General features: G+C 33.7%; 1 protein-coding gene across 1 annotated transcript in view; it reads right to left on the minus strand.

The window, feature by feature from the left end:
- Window positions 1–251: 251 nt before the first annotated feature.
- The window catches only part of RASSF9 (Ras association domain family member 9), a 33,683-nt gene continuing 8,630 nt past the window's right edge, over window positions 252–25,304 (minus strand). The window contains exon 2 of the mRNA XM_079141189.1: window positions 252–2,552. Within this exon, the coding sequence (XP_078997315.1) occupies window positions 1,292–2,552 (1,261 nt within the window). The 3' untranslated portion in view covers window positions 252–1,291. The remainder of the gene's footprint in view (window positions 2,553–25,304) is intronic.

The raw sequence follows: 25,304 nt of genomic DNA on the forward strand, positions 1-25,304 counted from the left end.
TGCAGAAGGACTCAATTACTAGTACAAAAATGATAAAACGGTTTTCCAAATTACCTCATGTGTTCATTGGCAGGAAGGAAGGGAGGAATGGAGTCAGGAAAGGAGGAAGAAAGGCAGGCAGCAGGCAGAGGAGAAACAAGGAAGGAGAAATAAGGGCAAGAGGGAGAAAATAAATCCCTAATTAAAATCAGGCAAGCAAATGTAGTCCGGCACTATACTGACTGTCGGTGAAGCTAGAACCTAAATAATCCATTCAATTTCATGGATTTTTACTAGAATGCTTGGAATGATGCTAGTCATTTTTTAAGTACCTTACATTTTTAAGGCCTCAGATAAAGTACTATGAAGACAGATTTGGGTGATAGCATACAAAATAAGTCTTTTGTTCATGTGAGTTTTCCTCTATGTATGCAGAGATAAATGCTAATAGTTTTGGTACACAGAACATTATTTTATCCACTTGAGGAACCCTAAGTTTAATCACTTCAACTTGGTTTAATCGCTTCAACTTAGGTAGACAGAATAAAGAAACAATACTATGGCTCTTTGATTTCTTATCTGACACCATACATCCCTCAAAGAATAAACTTGAACACAACATTGCTTTGATTAGAAGACCTAGATTACCAGACAGCAAAAGCCAATGTATAACTCTTAATATGTTTCTTTAGAAAAAGCACTCTTTCTATGCAGATGAGCCTGGCTTCAACTCTATCCACTCTGATCCTCTGCCAGGACTTATACAAGTCCCAAGATCTACATGTTGCATAGGGTTAAACGGGTAGAAGGGTAAAGGAAATGACAGACATAAGTTGTAAAATCTGCTAAAAGAACCAAAATTTGAATGAATGCAATTACAACATAATAGCTGTCATATACATCACAGATTTAAACATTCTATTTATAAAAAGTGGAAAAAGATACTGTAGCACATTTTAATTTTACTTCTTCATGTGTACAGTTTCAATATTTTGTGTAATGTTGGGAATTGTTTTAACATTTTTATATTTCATTTTCTATAGAAGCTATAGGAGGTTATCAAATAATTCCCATTAAATAAGCTAGTTCTGCTGCATTCCTAATACACAGTTCATTGCATGAACCTATTATAATTAAAGGCACACTGGAAATCTTATACCAAAAACAAACAACGAATCTCACTAGTTTTTATTAATGACTGAATACCTTAACAAGATTTACACTTTTTTTAGGAAGTTATTTTTAAAATGGTTTCCTACTAAATTACACCAACATGAACAGCATTAAAGCAGGTCAGAAAGAACCATTTGAATTATGTAGACAACAGCAGCACATCTCTTGCAGTTGTTTCTGAGTCCTGACTGTGGTTGGAGCTGATGCCAGTGTCCGAGTCTGTGTCATTTGTGTACATGTTCAATGCCCTTTGAGTAAAGGGAGGAGCCTCCCCACTGCTGTTGGCAACCTCGGATTCCTTCCCTTTGTTTTCCTGTAACTGGCATCCATCTTTGTTGCTAATGTGAAGCAAATTGAGCTCCTTGGCTAGGAGTTCATATTCTTTTGCTTTCATCTGAAGCAGTGAGTCACTGTATTTAATCTCCTTCTGGATGCCACTCAAATGAGTGTGGATTTTCAAACCAGCTTTCATGCTTTTCTCCAAATCACCCTTAACACTTTCCAAATTAGGGCTTTCCAGTTCGCCAGTGGCTGCACCTTCTGCATCTTCACCTATTTCGAGGCAAACATTTTTTACCTCCTTTTCTATTTCAGTGGAGAGCTTATCAATGAGCATTCTGTAATACTTCAGTCGTTCTTCCAGCTGTACAATTCCATCCCTTTCACTCAGGTCCTCCAGAATCTGATTTTCTTCATACAGCAAGTCTAGCTTTTGCTCAGCTTCACTAAAACTGGGCATTAAATATGCATCCTGAACATAATTTTCCCCATCATTTTCTACCCGATCAAGGTGGAACTTAGCTTCACACTTTTCGATTTCCAGATCTAGCTCTTTCATTCTCTGGACTTGCTGATGAATAGTATGATCCTGGGAGATAATCAGATGAACTAATGTCTCCATATTTTCTCGGTCATGAGAAACTGTGTCCTGCTTAATTTTAGCCAGCTTCCGAAAAGTTTTCCTGACTATTCTTTTTTGTTTGTCTGGTGGCAATGTCTTCATGTAATTTGCTGGGCTGAGTTCCCACAGTTTCTCTGTGTTTTGCACTAATTTTGTTTCAGCTGTCCTCCACAAAGGAACTGGAAGAAAAGCATCAGCTTTAACCAAAACAAATTGCATATTAGGCTGCTCGTCTCCCCATGCTTTCCAGAGCTTCAGGATTCTGGTTAGTGGAGGGAGAGCCCGTTCAGAGCCTCTCCACTTCTCTATGATACAGTAGTCACTGGGCTTCCCCAGCAGAAATCGCTTCTCTCCAAATGCTGTCTCATGTTCCTCAAGCAGAGCCTGGATGACATCAGCAGAGGTGGTGCGTTTAGTTAATCCACAGACAATCTTCTCTTCTTGGCAAACCCAAACCACAATTTCCTTCTCGTCTGATTCCATGTCTTTAGTTGGAGATCTGAAAGAAAAACAAAGCACTTTATATTTCTGTCATCACGTGCGTAAACTCACAAAGACAATTTAACATTAATACCCTTTTTGGATTTTACACTTAATGAGAGATACACTTTGAGACTGTGACTATATAAATTCAGAAGACTTAATCCCAGAAAAGAAGACGAGAAAGAAAGAGGAGGAGGAGGAGGAGGAGGAGGAGATGATGATGATGGGGGGAGGGAGCAGGAGGAGGGGGAAGAAGAAAAACACCACCACCAACAACAACTATGGAAAGGATCTTCTTTTTTTTTTTTTTTTTTTTTTTTTTTATAAATGTCCTAATGGGTCCTCGAAAGAGCAAATTGTCATCAAAGACAACTGAAGAATTATCCACTTATCAGGGAAAACGTTTGGCCTTTGGTCTTTTGGGATTGGCTTTCTCACTTGTAGTGGGGTGGGAGATGAAAGAAGATTGGAGGAACTTTCTGTAGAGGAAAATAGGGGGGCGTATGAAAAATGGTGGAATGAGACAGACATCATTACCCTATGTACATGTATGATTACATGAATGGTATGAATCTACATCGTGTACAATTATAGAAATGAAATGATGTACCCCATTTGTGTACAATGAATCAAAATGCAGTCTGTAAAAATTTTAAAAAAAAAGCTACTTTTGTTTTTACAAGTTAACCACAATATATTCACAGTCAGATTTGATAGAGTTAAGATAGTAATTGGAGAGGAGATGAATAAGAGGAAATAAAATAGGAATATTTTTGCTGGAGACTAAAAATTAAAGGATCACAAAAACAGAAAGGAAGATGATACTGGATGATATTGGATCATAAAAGCAAAAACAGTCCAATAGTGAAAACAGTCATTCTTTCATTCAGGAAGTGTTTAATATATGCCAACTATGTACCAGACACGTCTGCAAATACTAAAAATAGAGTAATAAACAAAGGACAAAAATATAGCCATGAATATGTAACTGATAGAGATCAGACAGCAGTAAATGCTATGAAGAAAACTGGGATGAAGGTGTAGAAAATGTCTTAGAAGAAGAACTCTATGCAGAGAGCTTAGGAAAAACTTCTCTATGGAGATAACATTTAATTAGGGGCATAAAGGAATTAATCAGAAACCTAAGGGAAGAATTCCAGGGAGAAAGAAAAGAAATAAGTATATCACTATGTGTGTTCAAGGAACAAAAAGATCATGAGTCTAGTTGGATGCTAATGATTACAAAGGTGAGAGGGACAGGTCAAATGACTGGCAATGGAGTTCAAAGAAAAGGCGCATACTGCAGAACTTAGTAAGGCAGGCAATCGGACTTTGTTCCAGTATTAATGGAAAGCCACTGTAAAGTTTTAAGCAAAGGAGAACCATGACCTTATGTATGTATATTTTTCATGTATCTGGTTTCTGCTTGTGAATGAAATATTAAAAAAAAAAGAAAGAAAAATAGTGGAGGAAGGCTAAGCTGGAAGTCTATTGAAGCAGTCTAAGAGAAAGACGATGGTTTCCTGGAGCAGAGTTTTAGCAATAGACATAGTACGAAGGGGTCAGAGTTGGAACATACATACACATATTGTTTTGATAGTACTTTCTCTTATAAAACTGGGAAAGGATGTATTTAGTCTGTTTTTCCTTACCATAATAAAATACCTAAGGCAGGCTACTTTAAAAAAAATAAGGTTATTTTGGCTCATAGCTTTGGAGGTGCAAGGTCTAGCGGCTTTATCTGATGATGATCTTCTTTTTTACAGACTCTGGAGGTGGCACAGAGCATCATATGGAAAGAGATATCAAATTTTCATGTCTATGTGTTGTCTCACTCTCTTTTCTTATAAAACCACCAAAATAAAATCACGGAAACCACCAGAACAACCTTATTTAATTCTAATCACTTTCCAATAACCTATCTCGAGCACCACAGATGGATTAAGCTTCCACTCTCTTAATACAATTAGCACATGATTTTGAGGATTAACCTACTGCATGAAGTTTTGGGGGACAAACCATATTCAAGCCACAGAACTGAGGAGAAAAATAGTTTTCTAGAGGGGAAAACAGTTTCCTTGAGTAAGAAAAGCAAGGAAGTGCCACGAATTCTGAGCCATACTTATTGGAGAATTTTCAAGATCATATTTCCCATCATGACTATGAATCAAATTGACTGTGTCTTTCCTAATACATTTTTAAAAGAGTGCTAAGAAACAAGAGATATGAAATAAATTATACTCTCATACGATTTATGGTGACATAAGAGTTTTTGAGTAGAAACTGTCTTGTAAAAGTTGAGTCAAACTCATTTATCACTTTATTTATATAATACCCTCAAAGCAAATGACTCCATGAAATACGTACGAAAGACAATTTTCCTGGTTTCAAAATCTTTACCACTAGGAATTTATAGGGTTATAGTTTAGTAGCAATAGTGACTAATCCTATGTTATCAAATTTATTTTAAATGAACTAATTATTACATTTTGGCTACTCCTGAAGTGAAACAAGTGATTACTAAAGGGGGAAGAATAAATCAACAACACTAAGAAATATAAAAGATGAGGTCTAGCTCCTAATGAAGAGTATCCAGTAAAAGTGAAGTGTTCCATCGTAGCCAGTAAAATATTATAAGTGGTTACTTACAATCCATGCTGAATTGTAAATGTTGTCTCACACAATGTTTTGCATTCAATGACTCAGAATATAATAATATATTTTGGAGTAAATGGGATACCCAATGTTTATAATTCCTCATTTAATGATTCTGAGCAGTAAAAAAAGTAGGTTTGAATTTGGGATGTTAAAATTATTTTTATATTCTGAAAAATAGTACAATAGTACAAAAATAGTAAATTTAAATGTTCTAAAAAAACATGTTTTCAAAGTAACTGATACCCACCACTGTCTGTATTATGACTACATAGCATAAATTATCTCTAAGTAAATCCTTACTTTGGCATGTTTCAATTGTGTGTATGCAATATTGAAAATTACTGTAATTTTTTTTTCACTATTTAATTAGGCATATACTTGTTTGGATGATTTGAAAAGTAGTACTCAGACTCTGCATTTACTGCATGTTAAATTAAAACTAATTTCATATTTGCTTTTGTAAATAGTAGTAAAATTAAATTAAAAATTATTTAAAATTAAAAAATATCAACCTTAGATAATAATGCTATTAGTTGTTATGTTTAAACCAAAGACATCTTCATGCTATTTTTTAGTGCTTAAGGATAAACTCTAAAAAATTCCTATAATATATATGGCATTGAAGATAGACACTATCAAATATAAAACATTTAAAATATTCTAGACACTGTCCTCAGTGCTTGTATATATATATATAGTCATTTAATTGTCACAATTCTGTTGTGTAGGGAATAATATTAATCTCATTTTACAGATAAAAAACTCTAGGGATGTTAGCAACTTGCCTAAGGTCACATAGTGGTACCATGAGGATTCAAATTCAATCAAGAAAACAGGTTTGAAGGTCTGCAGTCCTCACCAGTATACTCTAAAAACAAATTTATAAATGTGATGATTTAGATAGATACATGGATTTAATTGGAAAAAAAAAATTCTACTTTTTAAAAGAACTTTATCACATACATTCTGACACCAATGGAACCAAAGTGTTCCCTTAGAATACTCAGCTGGTCAGGGAAGGACTTCTCCCAGTGACCCGTCATGGAAGAAAGCATGCCTGAATATGTTGCCTTCTGTGCCTCTTGAAAAGCATAATATTGTTCCCGAGCTGATGCAGTAATAAAATTTTTCTGACTGGGCTTGGCATTCCCTTTAGCTGATGAATATCTTATATATTCAAAATTTCTTACTGTTGTCTTCTCAGATAATCCCTGTGTCTTGTTCTCTTCTATGGGGAGAGAGGACCCCATAGCTATGGATGACACATGACTTAAATTCTTCACCCCTACACTGAAATTCTGAACACTGAGAAGCACGGAGCAGCAAACCCTTTTGAATAGTAGAATAACAATAATGGTACAAGTGGCAATTTCTTGATACTTCCATGACCCTTATTCCAATTAGGATGCTTCCTGCTCTGTAAGGACCAGATTCTTGTCTATATTGTGGCATCCCCTAGAGACCTGTTAGTTTTCAAATCATGTAGATAAGTAGTACTCTGGTCGTGATGCATAGTCAAGAAAGATGTTATTAATTCCATGTTACATATAGACAACTTGTGCCTTTATTAAAAACCTCACAGTCTCACTGGCTCCAAATCTTCCTTTTTAATTTTTTAGAAGTTTGTACAGAGTCCTCACCTATTTCAGAACAGCTATTACTAAATATTTTGGAAAATTTTTACAATGATTATTCAAACCAAGTAATTTTCAAAACTTCTGTCACTTGACAGAACACATTTAAAAGTAATGACCATTCATTACAGAATTTAGGCAATAAAATCTCCCACAACTTGTATATGCTTCGTCATGTCTAGAGTCTACTTTATAGCAGGTTTAGGATTTTGAAAACTGTAGTTATTTTATAATATGGCTCTGACTTTCTATCCACTCACTCAACAAATATTCCCTGAGTACCTCCTCGGTGGATGGCACTTTCATGGGAAATGTGTACAATACAGATATGTGTGATTTATAGGACAGTATCTCTGCCATACTGTGGGAAACGGTGCTGTGGTTGGGAAGAGAACACTTCATTTACTGTCAGTTCTAGTGCTAAGTTTCTTGTTATATTAGTGATGCCCAAATACTAAGCTGACAGACTTAAGGCCCTCAGCATCATTTCATTTAAAAAAAAATCAAATAAAAATATAGAAAGGAAGCAAAAATTAAGCTGATTTAGAAATAATAAATCACCATTGCTTTAAAGAAATAATAGTTTTGATCTGATTACAGCCCCATGCAAACCTAGTCATCTGAGGTGAATAAAATAATTTAACATTAGAACTGGGACTAACGAAGCTGTTCCCTTCCCCACCTTTGAAATTTTACTTCTATTAAAAGTAGTAACATCTACAAACGCAGGCAACGAAAAGGTTGAAGATACAAACAGATTAGAAAATTTGGTTAGTCATGTAATAGAATGTAATAAACAGTTCTTTTCCAATGGATTTGGATCTAGCGCTTGAGACACATAAGCTCTGATTTAAATGCAACATCAATCAGGTAGTTACAAATATCATCCCTGTTTTACAGATGAGAGAACTGAGACAAGGTGTGGCTAACAACTTGCCTAAATTGACAAAGTTAGGAAGTAGGAGCATTCCTTGCAGCTCTGGCTTTGATGCTAGCCTACTACTAATCCCCTAAAAGATATTAGAATAGCCATCATGACTACCATCTTATAACAGTTTCCCAATTTATGAATGGATTACATCAGTGGTTATTTTTTTAAATGAATTAAATATGAGTTTTTCCCATAGAATTTCCTCAGCTATCCTCAGAGTCCTGGTTTGAACACTGTTAGGTAAAATATAAGTATGCCTTCCTTTAACTCTATTATTCTTCCGTTTGAACATCTAGTATAAAGCCAAGTATTCAAAGTCTCAAGTATTTGAGTTTGTAATGCTGAGGGAACAGGGACAAGGAGATTGTAGACAGTAAGGTTAATATGGACAGTGGCTCTGGAAGGGATCCTCTATCCATACCCTAGGAAGGAATAACCAATAGGTGGACATCTTGTTGGTAGATTATATAGAAAAACCATAGCTATTTCCAAGTATATGTTAAATAAAAAACTATATAAGGTAAAGGATTCAAGATGTAATACTTATGTGTTATAGATTAAAAACATTTTATTAAAATTATATCTTTATAATAAAGTGATCACCATATTCAAATTTAATTCACACCAGTTAAATTTGGAATATTAGCTTAATTGAATACCTGTTCACTCCTGTGATTTGCAAGTAGATATGAAATTTCATAAGCCAAAATCTAGTCAGGTTATAGCTTAAAAGTATAGTACTTGCATTCATAACATCTTATTATAAATGAAGTTTCTTGGATAAACTATCTGGCTAGTAAGATTTGACTCAGTTATCTATATTATCACATAGAACAAGATAATTTACCAGACGTCTACTTTAAGCAGGCAAAAATGATTAATTAATAACAATATCTCTTTAAGATATTGCCTCCTGTAATTAAGTAGGGTATCTTATATTTTGGTTCTAATTAACACACCATAATCAATATAACAATGAATTTTACAATGAAATTAATATTTTGAAAAATTGAAAAATATCATAGCTGTGTTTTGAACTGATTTGAACTAGTTGGGTTTTTCAAAATGGCTGATAACAAAAATTACTCTTTTAGTCATATCTAAACTGATTCCCAGCAACACATAACTACTTCATGCAATTATCTTTTACTATGTTTTGGTGAATGAAAACTGAATTAAAAGTAATTTAAAATGTTATTCAACAGATTTTATTACAGATTCAAAACCCATTATACTAGAGGTATAATTATATAGTATATATTAATGGTATATCTCATGCACATAATATTCTTACATGTGTTTTGAATGCTATATTAAATGCGATAATATTAAATATATAGTGTTCTCACATAAATATAGTTTTGTAACAGCATACTTCTTTTGAATTTACTTAAAAAGTCTATAATCATAAATATTTTCGGAAATTATTAATATGTATCATGATGAAAATAATCACATTTTATAGTATATATTCATTTAATTCCTTCACTGAGATTTGTTTATAAATATTTGCAAAAATAGTGGAAATAACCAAACTTGAAATGTAAATTTTTTATTTCATATTAACCATCATTAACAGACATTTTCAATTATGATAAGTTTTTCAAATCCCTTGAACCAGCAACTGTAATGCTGCAATGTGCATGTTTTTCACTAACATGAAAGGCTACCACAAATATCAAATAGAGAGAATAAAAGAGCTTTGACAATTGTAAAAAATACATGGTATAAATGTAGGTGTTTAACTACAGTAATAAAATTACCAATATTATTACTTCGAGAAGAATGTTTTTGTATTCTTACTCAGTAGACCTTGTGAACTCACAATAGTAGTTAACAATACTATTTTAGCAATGTTTTCTAACCTTTTCCATAATATTTTCTATCTGTTTCAACTAATTTTTCTTTTGCATGCACACTACTAATATAATCCTTTAAGAGACATTTAAAAACCATAAATATTTACCTTCTTAACTTTTCAAAATACTTTGCATCATAAATGAGCCAAGCATGTTTTTAATCTTTCGCTGACTTATAACTCTCTGATTACAATTACTTGTGCTAATGTGCATACTTCCTTGGAAAGATATGTATATACCTGATTACTCTTCTACTATTTTATTGTTTATGTGTTTCCATTTTGAAATATCTTCATCATAAAATTAAGCGGATGTAAATGCTAATTGTAATCTTGACATTTATAGGTGCTTTTCCATGTTCACTCTGAACTAATAGTGTAAATTAAATATGAGAATTTTTATATTAGTTTTTTATCATCAGGGATTAAAATATTTCTCCTTTAATAACTAATTTTAGATAATTGAGTTGACTTTAAATTAAAAATGCAATATTTGTACGATAATTATTCTTTCAACATATTAGCCATCAAGTTATTAATATGCACAAAGCATCAGGGGATAAATTAACAATGTAAATCTTCAAGTTTGTAAGATAAAATGTATCAAGTTATGACACTGCAATGCCAAATTGAAGATCCAATAAAACAGGGATTTATAGAAAAGTGATTCTGAGTGAAGGCAAAGAAAAATGAAGATAAATGGATAAAATTCGGTCTTCTTCATTCAGTTGCCCAGAGGAAAAGGCATTGAAGTTGGAACACAAGAGAATCAATCAAAGAGCAAAATTCCTTCTAGAACATAGTAGACATTAAACATTAGCTGAAATTTGAAGTATTAATGCTGGGTAACTCTATCATAGTGATCCCACATTCAAAATTAATTTTAAATTGTTAATAAAAAATAATTATTTTCTAAAATATACTTCTCAAACCCAGTATTCTTTATGAACACTGAAATGCAATCTATAGATGTGAATAAAAATATTCAGAACCCCGGATGAATTTTTTTCCAGAGTTACATTAACTATTCTTTCTTTCCTAGGCCAGTCTGGAAAGTATGATAGTAAATGCTATCATCCACAGGAATGATTCTAAGTGAAATACTTTTAGTGCCTAAACCTAGGCACAACACTTGAGGACTGGGATCAGAGGTAGAGTGCCTGCCTAGCATGCATAAGGCTCTGAGTTTGATCCTTAGCATGTGTATCAGCATGCCCTCATACACACACACAGACACACAGACACACACACACACACACACACACACACACACACACACACAAGACTTCATGTTTAGAAATCAGTTAGAACTTTTACACATCCACATATTGGTGGTGTCTGTGCCAGGAGACTGTGATGGAGGCCTCCATCAGTTGAAGAATAAAGTACTGTGAAGCTTTGGAAGCATATCTGAGTCCTGGCCAGCTACACTGACAAGAATCTGCTTCCTTCCTATTACTATTTATTCTTTAAACTGAAGATTCTCTGTCATCCTCTCCCAGGAGAGACTTTGCCTTCCAGGAGAAACTTGGTAATGTGTAGGCATTTTCAGTTTTCACATCAGGCCTAGAGGTACTCCTGGCTTCTAATAGGTAAAGGTCATTAACAGACAACTCACTCCATAGCTTTTGACCCCAAGGCAAGAAAGAACTTCTGAAACCTTGAGCCCCAAATAAACTGCCTTTCCTCTATGTTGTTCTTGTCAGGTCCCTTGATCACAGTAATGAAAAAGTTGACAAAAACATGCATGAAATAAAAAAATAACAAGTAAAAGGAGAAAATTGTGGATCTCAAGCAGTTTACATAATTGTTGAGGAAAGCAGACATTTAATAAAATATAGAAACCTTTTGGTTTTTTTTTTGGTTCTTTTTCATTAAATAGCCAATCTTTATGGTTATTACTACTGATGTAGCCCAACTGAACTTCCTGTTAAACTCAGAGCTGGTTCAAAGAAATGTTGTTATTTGCATTTCAATACTGTAAAAATACATACATCCAGGGAAATTTTTGTTCTAGAAAAACTTAGATTGACAGACTAATAAATCTTCCAAATAAAAACACAGAATAGAAGACACAGAGACAAACCCACATAGATACAGTCATCTCATCCTTGACAAAGGTGCCAGAAATACATATGAAAGAAAAAATGGCCTTTTTAACAACTGATTCTGGGGAAACTGGTTATCCATATGTAGAAGAATGACACTAGACCCTTATCTCTCACTCTGCACAAAACTCAACTTAGAATGGATCAATGACCTAGAAATTAGACCAGAAACAATGCAACCCCTAGCAGAAAATGTAGGGTGAACACTCCAACATAGAGGCACAGGCAGTGTTTTTCTCAATAGGATCCCTAAAGCGCAGGAAATAATGCCAAGAGTTAATAAATGGGATGAGACCAAATTAAGAAGCTTCTTCATAGCAAAGGAAACAAATGTGTGAAGAGAGAACTTACAGAATAAGAAAAAACCTTTATCAGCTGTTCTTCTGACAGAGGATTAATATATAGAATCTACAACGAAAACAACAAAATTAACACCAGAACACACACACACATGATGAATGGGCAAATGAGCTAAACAGACTCTTCTCAAAAGAATAAAAAGAAATGACAACAAATATATGACAAAATGTTCAACATCATTAGCAATTAGGAAAATGTAAATCAAAACTACACTGGTTTTCAGCTCACTGCAGTCAGAAAGGCAGTTATCAAGAACATAGACAATAATAAATGTTGAAGAGAATGTGGGCAAAATGAAACTTTTACACTGTTGATGGAATTAAAAATTAGCACAACCACTATGGCAATCAGTAGGAGGTTCCTCAAAAGACTAAGAATGAAACCACCATGTGAGCCAACTGTACCACACCTCAGTGTTTATCCTAAAGGGACAGAAGGATAGAAGGGACAAGAATTAAAACAATTAAAGAATTACATTTTTAACAATTCTTTTTAGTTATACATAACATTAGAATTCATTTCAACAAAATTATGAAAGCATGGAATATAATTCATTCTAATTCAGTCCCCAGTACTTCCCCTTTCCCTTCCCTCCTCTCCCTACTCCCTTTCCTCTACTAAAAAATTAAAATCACCATATTATAGTGATGCATGCATACTCATGTTTATAGTAGCAAAATTCATAATAGCCAAACAATGGAACCAGCCTCAGTGTCCATCAATGGACAAGTGGATAAAGAAAATGTGGTTTATATACACAATGGAGTTTTATTTAGTCATAAAGAAAAATGAAATCATGCCATTTGCAGGAATAATGGGTAGAACTTGAGGACATTATGTTGAGTGGAAAAAGTCAAAGTCAGAAGGTCAAGGGTTATGTGTTTTATCTCATATGTGGAAACTAGGGAGGAAAAAGGAAAAGAAAAGTGAGTGGGAAGAATCCCATGAAAATCAAATGGAGATCAGTAGAGCAGAAGAAAGGTACTAGGGGTGGATGGAGGGAAAGGAAAGGGTGAATACTGGGGAATGATATTGGCCAAATTGTATCGCAATATTGTGTGCATATATGAATGAATGTATAAACAAAGCCCACAATTGTATACAAAAATAATGCTTCAACAAAAAATACAGCAAAAATTAAATGAAAATAAAATGTTAGAAATAGAATGTACACATCTGTTTACTAAATATGGGGTGTAGGTTGTGGATCAGAAAATGTGTGAATAATATTATGTGATGGGCATGGACAAGGCCACTGGTGAAATGCCAGCATGGCATTAGGAGTTGGGCATGAGCAGAATGGATCATCATTGCATTTCTTATTCCTTTCTTCTTATATATTCTGCCCAGGATAGAAGAGACAAGAAAAGACTGGAGTTAGTAAGAGTGATTTCTAGGCACTCAATGTTTAGGGCAAGAGGAGGGTAAGACAATATCTATAGTCTTTAGAGGATAGGAGAGAAATTCCCAGAGACAACTGTGGGTAATGACAGAGAAATTAAAAATCTTGTCTCATTTAGTCATTGTTGGGTGAGTTGTAGGCATGAAAAACAGGATCAGATAAATCACAGACAGCTTTGTGATATACTTAGCAGTGAAACTACACAGAATATAACATTACCGTGCTTCGGTTGTTCAGAAGACAAACTGGAATCTAATAATGTCTTAAAGTCATTATTTACATGAATTGGGAAACAACGTTGTACCCCCACCAAAAAGAACAAGTCTGGTGATTCGTGTCTTCTGATTGATGGATACAGAGTGTTACAAATATTCTACAATTTTTATCACTGTGCGGTTCAGCTGAGAGAGTGTCACAGAATGGTTTTATCCTTGCAGTAAAATGTAAATAAATGATTTTCACCCAAATTCTTATCCCATAAGGGAATGAGAATTGTATCCCAAGTATTTTCTTAACTCATAATCAATTTCCTTAAAAATTGTGACTCAAGGATAAACAATATATTGTATGTATACACAATGGAGTTTTATTTAGTGAGAGAGAAAAATGAAATTCTGTCATTGGCATGAAAGTGGATGGAAATTGAGAGCATTAGCAAAACAAGTCAGAATAAAGGCAGTCTATTATAATGCAATTATAACTAATCTAATAAATTACTTATAATTTCATTATTAGATAAGAAATGTGTGTAATTGTGTATAGCATGAATGATTGGCCTCCCAATAAAAGGAAAGTATGATGCAAAAATAAAAAAATCTAGAGATGAAATTGGCTAAGAATAAATGCTTAAATCTTTGATTTTTTAAAAAAGTTCTACATAAATCAATTTAATCAGTTATAAGTTAGTTTACCTCTAAACACATTATCCATTTTGAATTGTAGCATATAAATTATTATAATTTGCTTCAACATTCAATTGTAATAGAACTTTAGTTTTACAAAAAGTACATGAATGCTGAGGATAAAAAAAAAAAAAAGGAAGATAAAAATATCTTGATATCCAGGACATTGTTCTATGGCTGGGAAGAGGAAAAAAAAAAAAAAAAAAATATATATATATATATATATATATATATATATATATATGTCTAGAGAAAGAGATTTTTAAGAGCTCAGGACTATATTAAACATTAAACAAGTAATGTGATACATGCTGAACAAATATGCTATAAAAGTTATGAGAAGATAGATAAATAATAATCAGTTAAATTGTATTATATAAATAATCAAAGGACATAGAAGTTGTCTCAAAGCGCTTAGTTCTAACAATCCTTTGTAGAAAGTCAGACTGAATAAGAGGTTCAAAGGAGTTAAGGTGGAAGAAAGATGCTGGATTTGAATCATGTCTGTGAGGCAGACCCATTGAACTTGTGGGTTAATGTGATTATTGTAGGCTTGGTAGTTGAGGAACAGGTACTTAATAAGTGAGGTGATTAGAGAGAAGAGCAGTGGAGGACAGGTGAAAGGGCGCACTGGATAATAATAGGTCACATTTATTACATGCTCAGTACATTGCCAGCCATTGTTCTTTGTGCTTTATTCACATAAACTCAATTTTCATCACAACCCTATCAAATAGGTTTCTGTTGTCAATCCATTATACAGATTAGGAAAAAGAGGCACTAAATGAAGTGCTTTTTCAATGTTATTTCCAGTTAATAAGTGAGGAAAAATAAGTTTGGATAAACGAGTTAACCTGAATCAGACCACTGGTCAGACACTAAGTCTAATGCAGTGATGGGTATATTTCACGAGCTTTTTTCCTGAAAATAAAATAAATCTAATATGAATCTTTTGAGAAAAAAAAAGTGTGCATCATAAGAAAAACTTAGAATATTTATCATCTACTTTGATATATTATAAATTCATGCAGATCAATGCAATATTGAAAGATTTACTTTCTTGGCAATCAGGAGACTCCTTCATCCATGGAATTCTGGTGTTTTGAGATTTTCTACTTGCTTAAGAATCACCTATAAAATTACTTTGCAGTTTATCTGACAGATGCCTGGATAAAATTTTGATCCAATTTTTAAAAATATAAATTGGGCTAAACAAAGTCCCCAAGAGGTAAGTTTTTCTCATTTCCATAGTACTTGGAAACTAAAAAAAAAATATAATGTAGTAAAATTGAAGGAATCAGATGGACTTTAACTACAGGGTTGGCATACTATGGACCTTTAACCACATCCAGCCCATAGTCTGTTAAGCTAAGCATTTAAAAAAATATTTCACTCATTCTTAATTATACTATAAAGTTTATCATAAAATTAATAAAACAAGATTTTAAATAAGAAAATTCAAAATAACCTATTTATCACAGGACCTAGAGACAATATTTATTTCCTTATACCTTTTTCATATACATGATGTTTCTACATCACAGTATTAATAATACCAACATTTAGTAGGTGTTCTCTATGTCCTTTGCCCTATTATAAGTGATTTTTATGTTGTTTGCTTACTTAATTCTCATCACAGAAAAGAAAGGATATGCCAAAATTATGTCATCTTACATATGAATAAGTACAGATCATTTCACACTTACTGATTTTATTTAAAATTAAAGTATGAACTCTTTCCCCATGGTTGTAACTATTCTTTACAGTATCATATTCTTGTATAGACTGACTGTCAATCATTTAAAAATTATTTGAGGAAGATATTTCATATTCCTAGGCTTCAGTTTTCTCATCTAAATAACACAATTCAAAGGACTGTAATAAATGTCAAATGGGATATTATACATGAAGGTCCTGCACCAGTGATTCATATACAATTAGCACTTAGTAATTGCTAGTTCCCTTTCTTCTTCAGAAAGATGAAGACAAAGAAGGGGAAGGGGGAGGAGCAGGGAGAAGGAGGAGAATAAGAGAAGAAAAGAGAGAAAGAAGAAGGGGGAGGAGCAGCATGGAGAAGAGGAAAGGGAAGGGGAATGAGAAGACCTTGTGGTTCAGTGAAGACCACTGCAACCCCAGGTTCGTATTTGTGAATACATCAGTGCATTGCCTGTAAAAGTGGGCGCATTGTCCAGACACACAAACATACAAAGCTAAATGTTTTTGCTAGTTTTGAAAACTAAAAATTGGAAGACATAAGTTGGTAAATTGATTTTTTATTTAGACTTGTCAACTGCAGTAAATTTGTGTTAAGTCAATATTTTTACATTCAAATAAACTTCGAAAATATTTGACTAACAAAGGGTTAGCATACTATGGGCCTTTGACCACATCCAGCCCACAGGCTGGTTTTGTACCACCTGAGAACTAAGAATGTTTTTGGTTTACGTTTTTAAATGTTTTAAGAAATCAAAAGAAGAATATTTTATGACTCCTGAAAACCATAAGATTAAATGTTAGTGTTCATAAAGTTTTACTGAAACAGTCATGCTCATTCGTTTTTGTATTGTCTGTGACTGTTTTCACTCTTCAATGACAAAGTTGAGGGGTTGACAAAGAGATCTTACGGCTCACAAATCCTAACTTATTTACTATCTAGCCCTTCAGACAGAAAGTTTGCCTATTCATGAGTAAGCACAGTGAAATCCTTTACTTTGCCAATTCTGAGAGATTTAATATGCTATTGTTATCCTAAAAAATTTAAAAAAATATATAAAAGGACTCTAGTGTAGAATATTTCCTAGACTTATTTGACCTTCCTGGCACATTTCAGAAAATTCATGATCTACATATAACATTTTCAACACACAAATTCAGTTATGTTTTTTACTATGTGAAACGAAACACGGCATTTGTATCTTTGTAAGCCACAACATTTAATAAGAAATTAAAATGTTTCTCTTATTGAAACAACTCATGACTATATATAGCTCTCTATAAAACATGCTGATGGATTCTTTTATCAAAACCATTACAAACTTTGAAAAGACACGCATGGATTAACAATTCAGGAGAGCGTTGTAAGTCTTTTTAAAGTTTTAGAGATTCATACCATCTATTTTTATTAAGTTCTAAAGCATGATATGTTCCCACTTGCTCCCAACCTTTAAAAGTGGCACTGACCTCGTAAGTCTATTTTAAGTTTGTTTCACTGTCTTCTGTACTTAGAAAAATGATCATCATGATCACCTCAGGAAAATTAAAGTCATTGTAAGTAAAGCAAGTATGCTATACATGAATTAGATGTAGCAATGTAAGCCTGGCATGGTGGCACACACCTGTAATCCTAGCACCTGGGGAGGCTGAGGCAAGAGGATAGCAAATTCAAAGCCAGTCTCAGCAACTTAGCAAGGTCCTAAGCGACTTGGCAAAACCTTTTCTCAAATCATAAAAAGGGCTGGGGATGTGGCTAAGTGGTTAAACACCCCTGGGTTAAATCCCCAGAACAACAACAAAAAAGGAAGCAATGTTAAATGACAATTTTGATTGCCTTTTATTAATGCACACACAGAGAGAATAAAATTTAATCAAAATTAAAATTAATGAAGCAGGCAAATAACATGGAAGCTCTGACCCACAAACAAACTCCATTTAATTTGACCCACTCTGCAGCAAATGCTCTCAAAAGCAACATTTTTTGGGTCACAGAAGTACCAGTCCTAAGAAGAGGTAAACATAGAACCTTCACCCATTAATAATACAAATCTTTCTCTAGGTCACTAAGAAAATTCAAATCATTGTTTTGATAGTTGAAGCGTGAAAAGTAGTGCTAAAAAATAGTTTTCTTCCAATGCATACTTCTAATATTTTAAAGTATTTCAAAAGTTGTAGCCCTTCAGAAAATCAATTTTTCTGTGGAAGAATGGAACAGTAAAAAATTGATAAATAAAATAAAATGGTAAAAGATTACCTGAAAATTAAAATTTGATGTGTGTTTGTGCATGTGTGTGTATTTGCCAGTTTCATGCTCTAGTAATGTCAGTCTAATATTTTAGGAAGTAAAAGCATAAACCAGTCAAGCAGGATAAGAACAACCCCAGACATTCCACAACCACAGAGTAGCTAAAGCATATAATTCCCATAAGCAGAGGAAGGGAAGGGAATGTGTAAAGAATGTGCATTAGAGACTCCTGGAGGTTAAGTAAACTAAACCCTTGGTTCAAATTCCGGAAATTGATTATAATCAAAATGTAAATATTTAACATGTAGTATTAACCAAATGGAATGCTGAGAAACTAATCTCATTGGAAATTCTAGTGTTTACTTCTAGGTATCACCTGTGCCTGTACCTGACAAGTATGTAAAGTTTCCTTACTCATTTATATTTTGGAGAAATATTTCATAACAACAAAGCATATCTATTAAAAGGAAAGTTACCATTAAATATTTCATTTAATGATAGCTGTAGCTATTTTAACTATTAGCATTAGTTTTCCTTTGGATAGCCAAAACCATAATTGGTTTGCTTTCATAGTGGAAGATATTCCCTAATGATGGTGATTCTCTGCTTGTATCTGCCTGCAGCCATCTGCTCCTCATCTTTTAAATGAGTTCTGAGATATGTTGGCATTGTTGAATAACACCTGAAATGAACAGGAATTTGAATTATCCAGGAAGAGAATTGAAAACATGGGTGAGCACCTTTATCCCTGCTTTTCATTTTCTGAACACCCTATAAGAAATGACAATAACTTCTAGTTGGAAACTTTATCTTAATTAATCAGTTTTACACATTAACCACAAACAAATATCCTAAAGAGTAACTACAAATTGATAATTTATAGAAATGAGAGTATGGTAGGTCCTGTCATATCATTTTATTAAGAAAAGGGAGAGAGATTTGATACCTAACTTTATGGTTAAGAAACACTAGTCACCTATATCAAAAATATTCCATGTCCATTATTCTTCCCCAGGTTTTAATGATCTGAATCTTTAATGATCTGGATCTTTCTGTCTCCACCTACTCTAAGACTTTGCTTTATAATTTATCCTTCCTTAAATTTCTTTTTATTTCCTTCCTTTTGCTCTGATTCTTTTTATTATCTTGTCACATTTAAAAACCTTTGGTGTAACCAGTTTGTGCCCTAAAAATCTTTCATTCACAAATTCAAATAGCAATCCATAGTCCTTCTCTTTTGTTGAACACTTTCCAAGGACTCTTTCATTCATAACAAAGTGACCACTACCCTGCTTAATTCAAGTAGACCCCTCTCTTATGGTTATGAGGAACCTCCTAACTGCCAAGCAGTAGTCATTTTCAGAACTCATCTGATCTGATCTCTTTATTACATGAAGTGTTGTGACCCTTCTTCCCATTCTTCTGGCCTTCTGGTCCTTGACTCTAAAGAGGCCATTCTCCTGCAATTCTTCCTTTACTTTTCCAGCTTCCTCCCTGGTTCCCAGATGGAACTTTCTTCTTCCACATATTCAACAGGTATAGGTATCAGGCAAGACAAAATCACATGGACACCAATTCTTTGTATTTCTTCCCATCAAAAAAAGGGGTCTCTTTTTTATCACAGCTTTAATAGAATTTGAGATTTCGATGACCAGAAGAAAGTGGCAAAAGCCATATTGTACAAATTCTGGAGTTCAAATTTTAAAAAAGCATAGCTTCTGCTTTCTCCCTTTGGGAAGCTGTCCTGAGACTGCTGCTTCATGATAAAGCCTGCCATGAACACTCACACAGAGAGAAAGGGAGAACCGAACTCTCAGTTGTTTTACCCGAAAACTGTGCTCTCAGCAAACTGTGTTCTCAGCTAACCAGCTGCTTCTGAGAGTCCAGGAAACTAGCAGAAAAAAAAAAAAAAAAAAAAAAAAAAAAAACCCTTGCCAATCCACAGTGTCATGGAAAATACTGTTAATATTTTCAGCAACTAATTTTGGAGGTATTTTACCATGGTGTAAGTGATAATGGATATAGCTCCTGTCCCCAAAGTTTTGGGCTAACTCTTTTCTTACACACATTCTTCTTGGTGAGTGCAATACTCACAACATCAAACAATTGGAGGAAGTTGCCAAATTTAATTATTTGCCCTTGAACTCTAGACCCATATTTCCAATTTTCTTTTTTATATCTTTATATTTATATTTGCATAACCAGGATGACCTCAAATTTGACACATCAAAACTGGTTCATTATCTTCTCTCCCTTTCCTAACTATTCTATCTCCTGATATTCTCTTACTGAAGACAATCACTATCCCCTCCATTTCCCATACTTGAAAACTGGAAATCTATATGGACTCTCTCCTCTGTCTCTTTCATCTGACTTTAACAAACAGGCACTATGTCTGCTTTATCCTTTCTATTAAATGTCCAAAATATCTGCCCTCATCACCATCTTTACTATTACAATTCAGACAATGGTTTATTATATATTACTGTAGTAAGCTATTACATGTCACATAATTATAAAATATTACCCACATCACATTTGTACCCTACAAGACTACTAGGCTGCTGTTTTTTAAACTACAAATCTAGTTTTGTACTTTGCTTGATTAAAATATTTAATGAGGCTCAAGACTTTCATTTTAAATCTCTTTCTTCTTTCTCCCTTCTTTTCACTTTCTTTTCCCCATTCCTAGGTTTTCTTCCATGATCTGACCCCTCCAACTTATAGCCAAGAATTCTTTACTATATACATGGAATTAGTCATCTCTTACCCCATGCCAATATATGACAGGTCAAGCTTGTTGTCATATATATCACCCTGTTAATGGCTAGATTGGTTCTGCAATGCTAATATTTTGACTCTAGGCTTTTTGACAACCTTATCCTGAACCAGTCATTTTTTTCTCCTTCTCCTTGTGATTAACTCTTCCTATGCTTCAAATATTGCCTCCTCTGGGAAAATTCCCTGAATGCCCCTGAATAACCCCAGATCCTGACCCCAGATGGATATAAGAATCCACTCTGATGCTTCTATAGAATCAAAGAGGGCATACTTCACAACAGCAGAATGCTTCCTTTTTACTAGTTTTCCAGTCAGGTCCTGGACAAATCTTTCATTTTGAAACCTAAAGGTTCAACATAATAAGGGTGTTTGTTCGTTTGTTTCTTTCTTTCTTTTTTTTTTTTTTTTTTTTTTTTTTTTTTTGGTAATTTGGAAGAGAGTGACAGGATGAGAGGAGTTTTAAAGAGGTAAATAAAGGAAATTTCTCAGTATAAAAGTCTAGATAAACATAGTTTAAATCTACTGTGATTAACCTACATCAAGTGGATCAGAAAAATTATACCTAGTTATAACTGTTCCACCAACTGTTTTTGTAAATAAAGTTTTACTGAAACACAGCCACGCCCATTTCATTATGGATTGTCTGTTTTTTTTTTTTTTTCCACACTGCAATGACAGAGTGCGCAGTTGAGATGGTGACATTATTGCTAGCAAAACATAAAATACTTATTATGTGAACTTTAACCCCCCAGATTTGAGAATTCATGGTTTTGATCATTTATCTGCACCAAAACCATACACTTTATTTTTTAAATAATAAAACATTTTCTTGAACTTAAGTATTTATAAAAAATTTTTCTATATAGGGTTCTCTAGGAGATAAAAAAGGTAAAAATAACAATGTTTACACAAAAGAGACTTATAATCTAATGGAAGTTATGCAGAAGCAATTTCAACCACAGGTAATAATTAAAGAATCATTAAAAGGAAGGCTGTTTCATGTCCATTGAGTGGGATTAACACAGGATTAGTCAGCCTGTAGGCCCTGACTGGAAACCAGTGTGTTTTGCCCTTAAAGCCCCACTACAGGTGTGGTGTGCTCCATATTAATCAGCCCCATATGGATATGAGTAGGGACAGGAGTAGGCTGGATGAATGGCAGCTTTCAAAGTCCCATCTCAGGTGCAGCATGTCCAAACACCAGGTGTTTGAAGGTGGAATACTTGGAAACATTCAAGAGACACCTTAAATTTTTCACTCGTCACCTCAATGTTTTTCTCTTACAAATATTATCCTTGCCATTTTTTTTCCGTGCTCTTCATGATGACACACCTATATCCTCAGTTATTCAGAACCAAAATTGTAGTTATCATTGATTCATTTTTCCATCCTGGTTCTAACCCTGTCCAATAAATTTTGAATTCTTATAAATTCTGCCTCCATGTTGACTCTTGTGTCTAATCTTCTTCAGTTTTTATATGAGACCTTTTTAAATTACACCTAACTGGTCTACTCATATTCTTTCTCTACTGTATAAATATTTTCTATATATTTCATCCAGATAATTGTTTAAAAGGTTATATAATAATCATATTATTTTCTCATTCACAGCTCTTTAGGGCTTCTAGTGCAAAATAAAATAATGTCTGGCTTTCCATAAACTACACTGATAGTGTCAAACACTGTCTTTTTTCCTATTTCTTCTTTGTGCAATGTTCTTTTTCTCATCTTTTTGTATGCAAATCTTGCATCTCATTCAGGTCTAAATCTGCTGCTGTTTTGTGAAACCTGTAGAGAGATACTACTCCATCTTTGTTGCCTAACATACCAGTGTACTTATATCTCTGGTCTTGAACTTCAGCCAGCAATATTGTACTAAACACCTCCACTTAGATACTTAGTAAGCATCTGAGAACATAACAAAGTTGAAGTAGAATCATTAATTTCTCACCCATTCTTCCCAAAATCTGCTCTGGTACTAATGTCTCCCTATTTAGAATTGGTAAACTTCACAGTTGTTGAAGTCAAAAACTTCAGATCATCTTTGTTTTAAATTTTTTTCTCATTCATTAAAAAATCCTGTAGGTTCTACTTCCAAAGTGGATTCATCCATTTTGCCACTTTCTTTTCTGTTCTACTGTCATCCCACAAGGAGTCATCCTTTGCTGAAACCACTACAATAGCTTCTAGATTGGGTTCCTTTCTTCCTCTTTTGGTCCCACTGTAGTTACCTCTCCATATAGTAGCCAGGCTGAGTTTTTAAAAATCAAAAAATTGTCTACTCCCCCAGCTAAGCACCCATTGGTTGATTTCCCTGCATTTAAAGTATAATCAGCATTCCTTGTGTTTCACAAATAGCTAAATAACCATACCCTCATCTAGGTCCTCAACTCCCCCTCCTAGTCTTAGATTCTCTACTTGTTGCTCTTCTTTCCTTCTATGACTCCAGGCCTGGTTCCATAGCAGTGACTTTCTGTTCCATCTGCCTAAAACCATCTCATTCCAGAGCCTTACAAACTGATTCCTTCTGCTCATTCAAGTCTTAACTGAAAAGTCCCCTGTACTCAGACCAGTTTGCACTCTTCATTATATCACTCTGGTTTCCTTCCTTGTAGCCATCATCGCTATCTAAATACTTTCATACCTTTATTGTTTACCTTTATTGTTTTTGTATTGTCCATCAACCACTGCACTATATACTTAACTCAATGAGAGTAGAAACTTCAACTGTCTTTGTCTCTATTCCTGGCATCTAGAATAATGTGGTGTATATTACAAAATAAATAAATATTTGGCACTGAATACATGAATTTTATGATGACACTTCAAAAAAGTTATTTTTAAATTATTTATGCATGTTTTGTGTGTATGTTAATCATCAAGGTGATGAAAAACATATTCCATGTTGGATTTATCACTAACCTTTTGTAATTACTCCAAAATGTAGTGCTTAATTAATTTTTTTAGATTTTTTGGATCATCAGTCATAATCTTGCATCATAACAAGGGAAATATAAATATATATATATAATTATATATGTAGGCATATGTATGTACTTTTAAATATACACGTAGATCACAAATCTGAGAAAACAGGATAGCTTATAACCGTTTTCTTTTAGATGCTAAAATATATTCAGAAACAAAACCAAAGTATGCATGGACTATGTAAAGCATTATATTGCACAAGTCACCATTTAACTTAATCCTCTAAAGTGTGATTATAGTAAGTTCTTCTAATTACAGGTAAAACTACTATGATCAAACTTTAGAGAAAAGTAACTTTTTCAAACTTTTATGACTATTTCTAATATTTCTGGGGAAAAATGACTTTATGAGAGTAGGACAGGAAGTAAAAAAAAAAAAAAAAAAAAAAAAAAAAGACAAATACTTTCCAACTTCCACTAGAATGTGCCAAGCTTCCTGCACTATTAGTAAAGCTAGAATCTCAAAGGTCCTCTACAGCTTTTCATGTTTTTTTTTTTTTTTTAATTGTGCACTCTTTTCTTCATAAGTAAATGTAGATACTATAGGTCTGCTCCATGAAATTTATCTATGGTTTTTCTATAGCATCTCTCCAAGCTTCCAGGCAACTGTGAGGTCTTATTTGCATAGTTAAAAATAAAGATCTTCAGGCTCCACTGCTGAGAGACTGGTCTTTCAAAACTAATGCTCTCCTACTGGTTTCCAGATTTCCTCAGTTAACCATAACTGTAGGGAATCCCAGTGCAATTGAAAGAGATCAAAATAAACAATATACAAGTAACTAAAGATATTTGAGGTGGTCATAAAATGTTCCATTCATCACCATGAGGAATATCAATAAGCTTCAAACACCAAACTTCTATCACTCATGCACCATAACTGGTGGGCATGAAAATTTGCTTAAGTTGGTCCACCATCTACATTAACAAGTTAAAATTCAAAAGATTCATACATAAAATGATCAAATAACTTAATTCCTTGGTCTGATAAACTGAACAATTTAATATTATTATTGGAATGAAGAACAGTCCACTACAGTTGACTTTAAATCTGACACTGTTATATAAAGACATTCTGAATTTTTTCCTAAACACTTCCATTGCAACCTCAATTGTACAACATGGTTTTCCACCCAACCATGATTATGGATGCTTGCCAAACTGACCGTATTGTTACCTAGTTCCTAGGTTT

The sequence above is a fragment of the Sciurus vulgaris genome (assembly GCF_902686455.1).
Source record: "Sciurus vulgaris genome assembly, chromosome: 5".
NCBI lineage: Eukaryota > Metazoa > Chordata > Mammalia > Rodentia > Sciuridae > Sciurus > Sciurus vulgaris.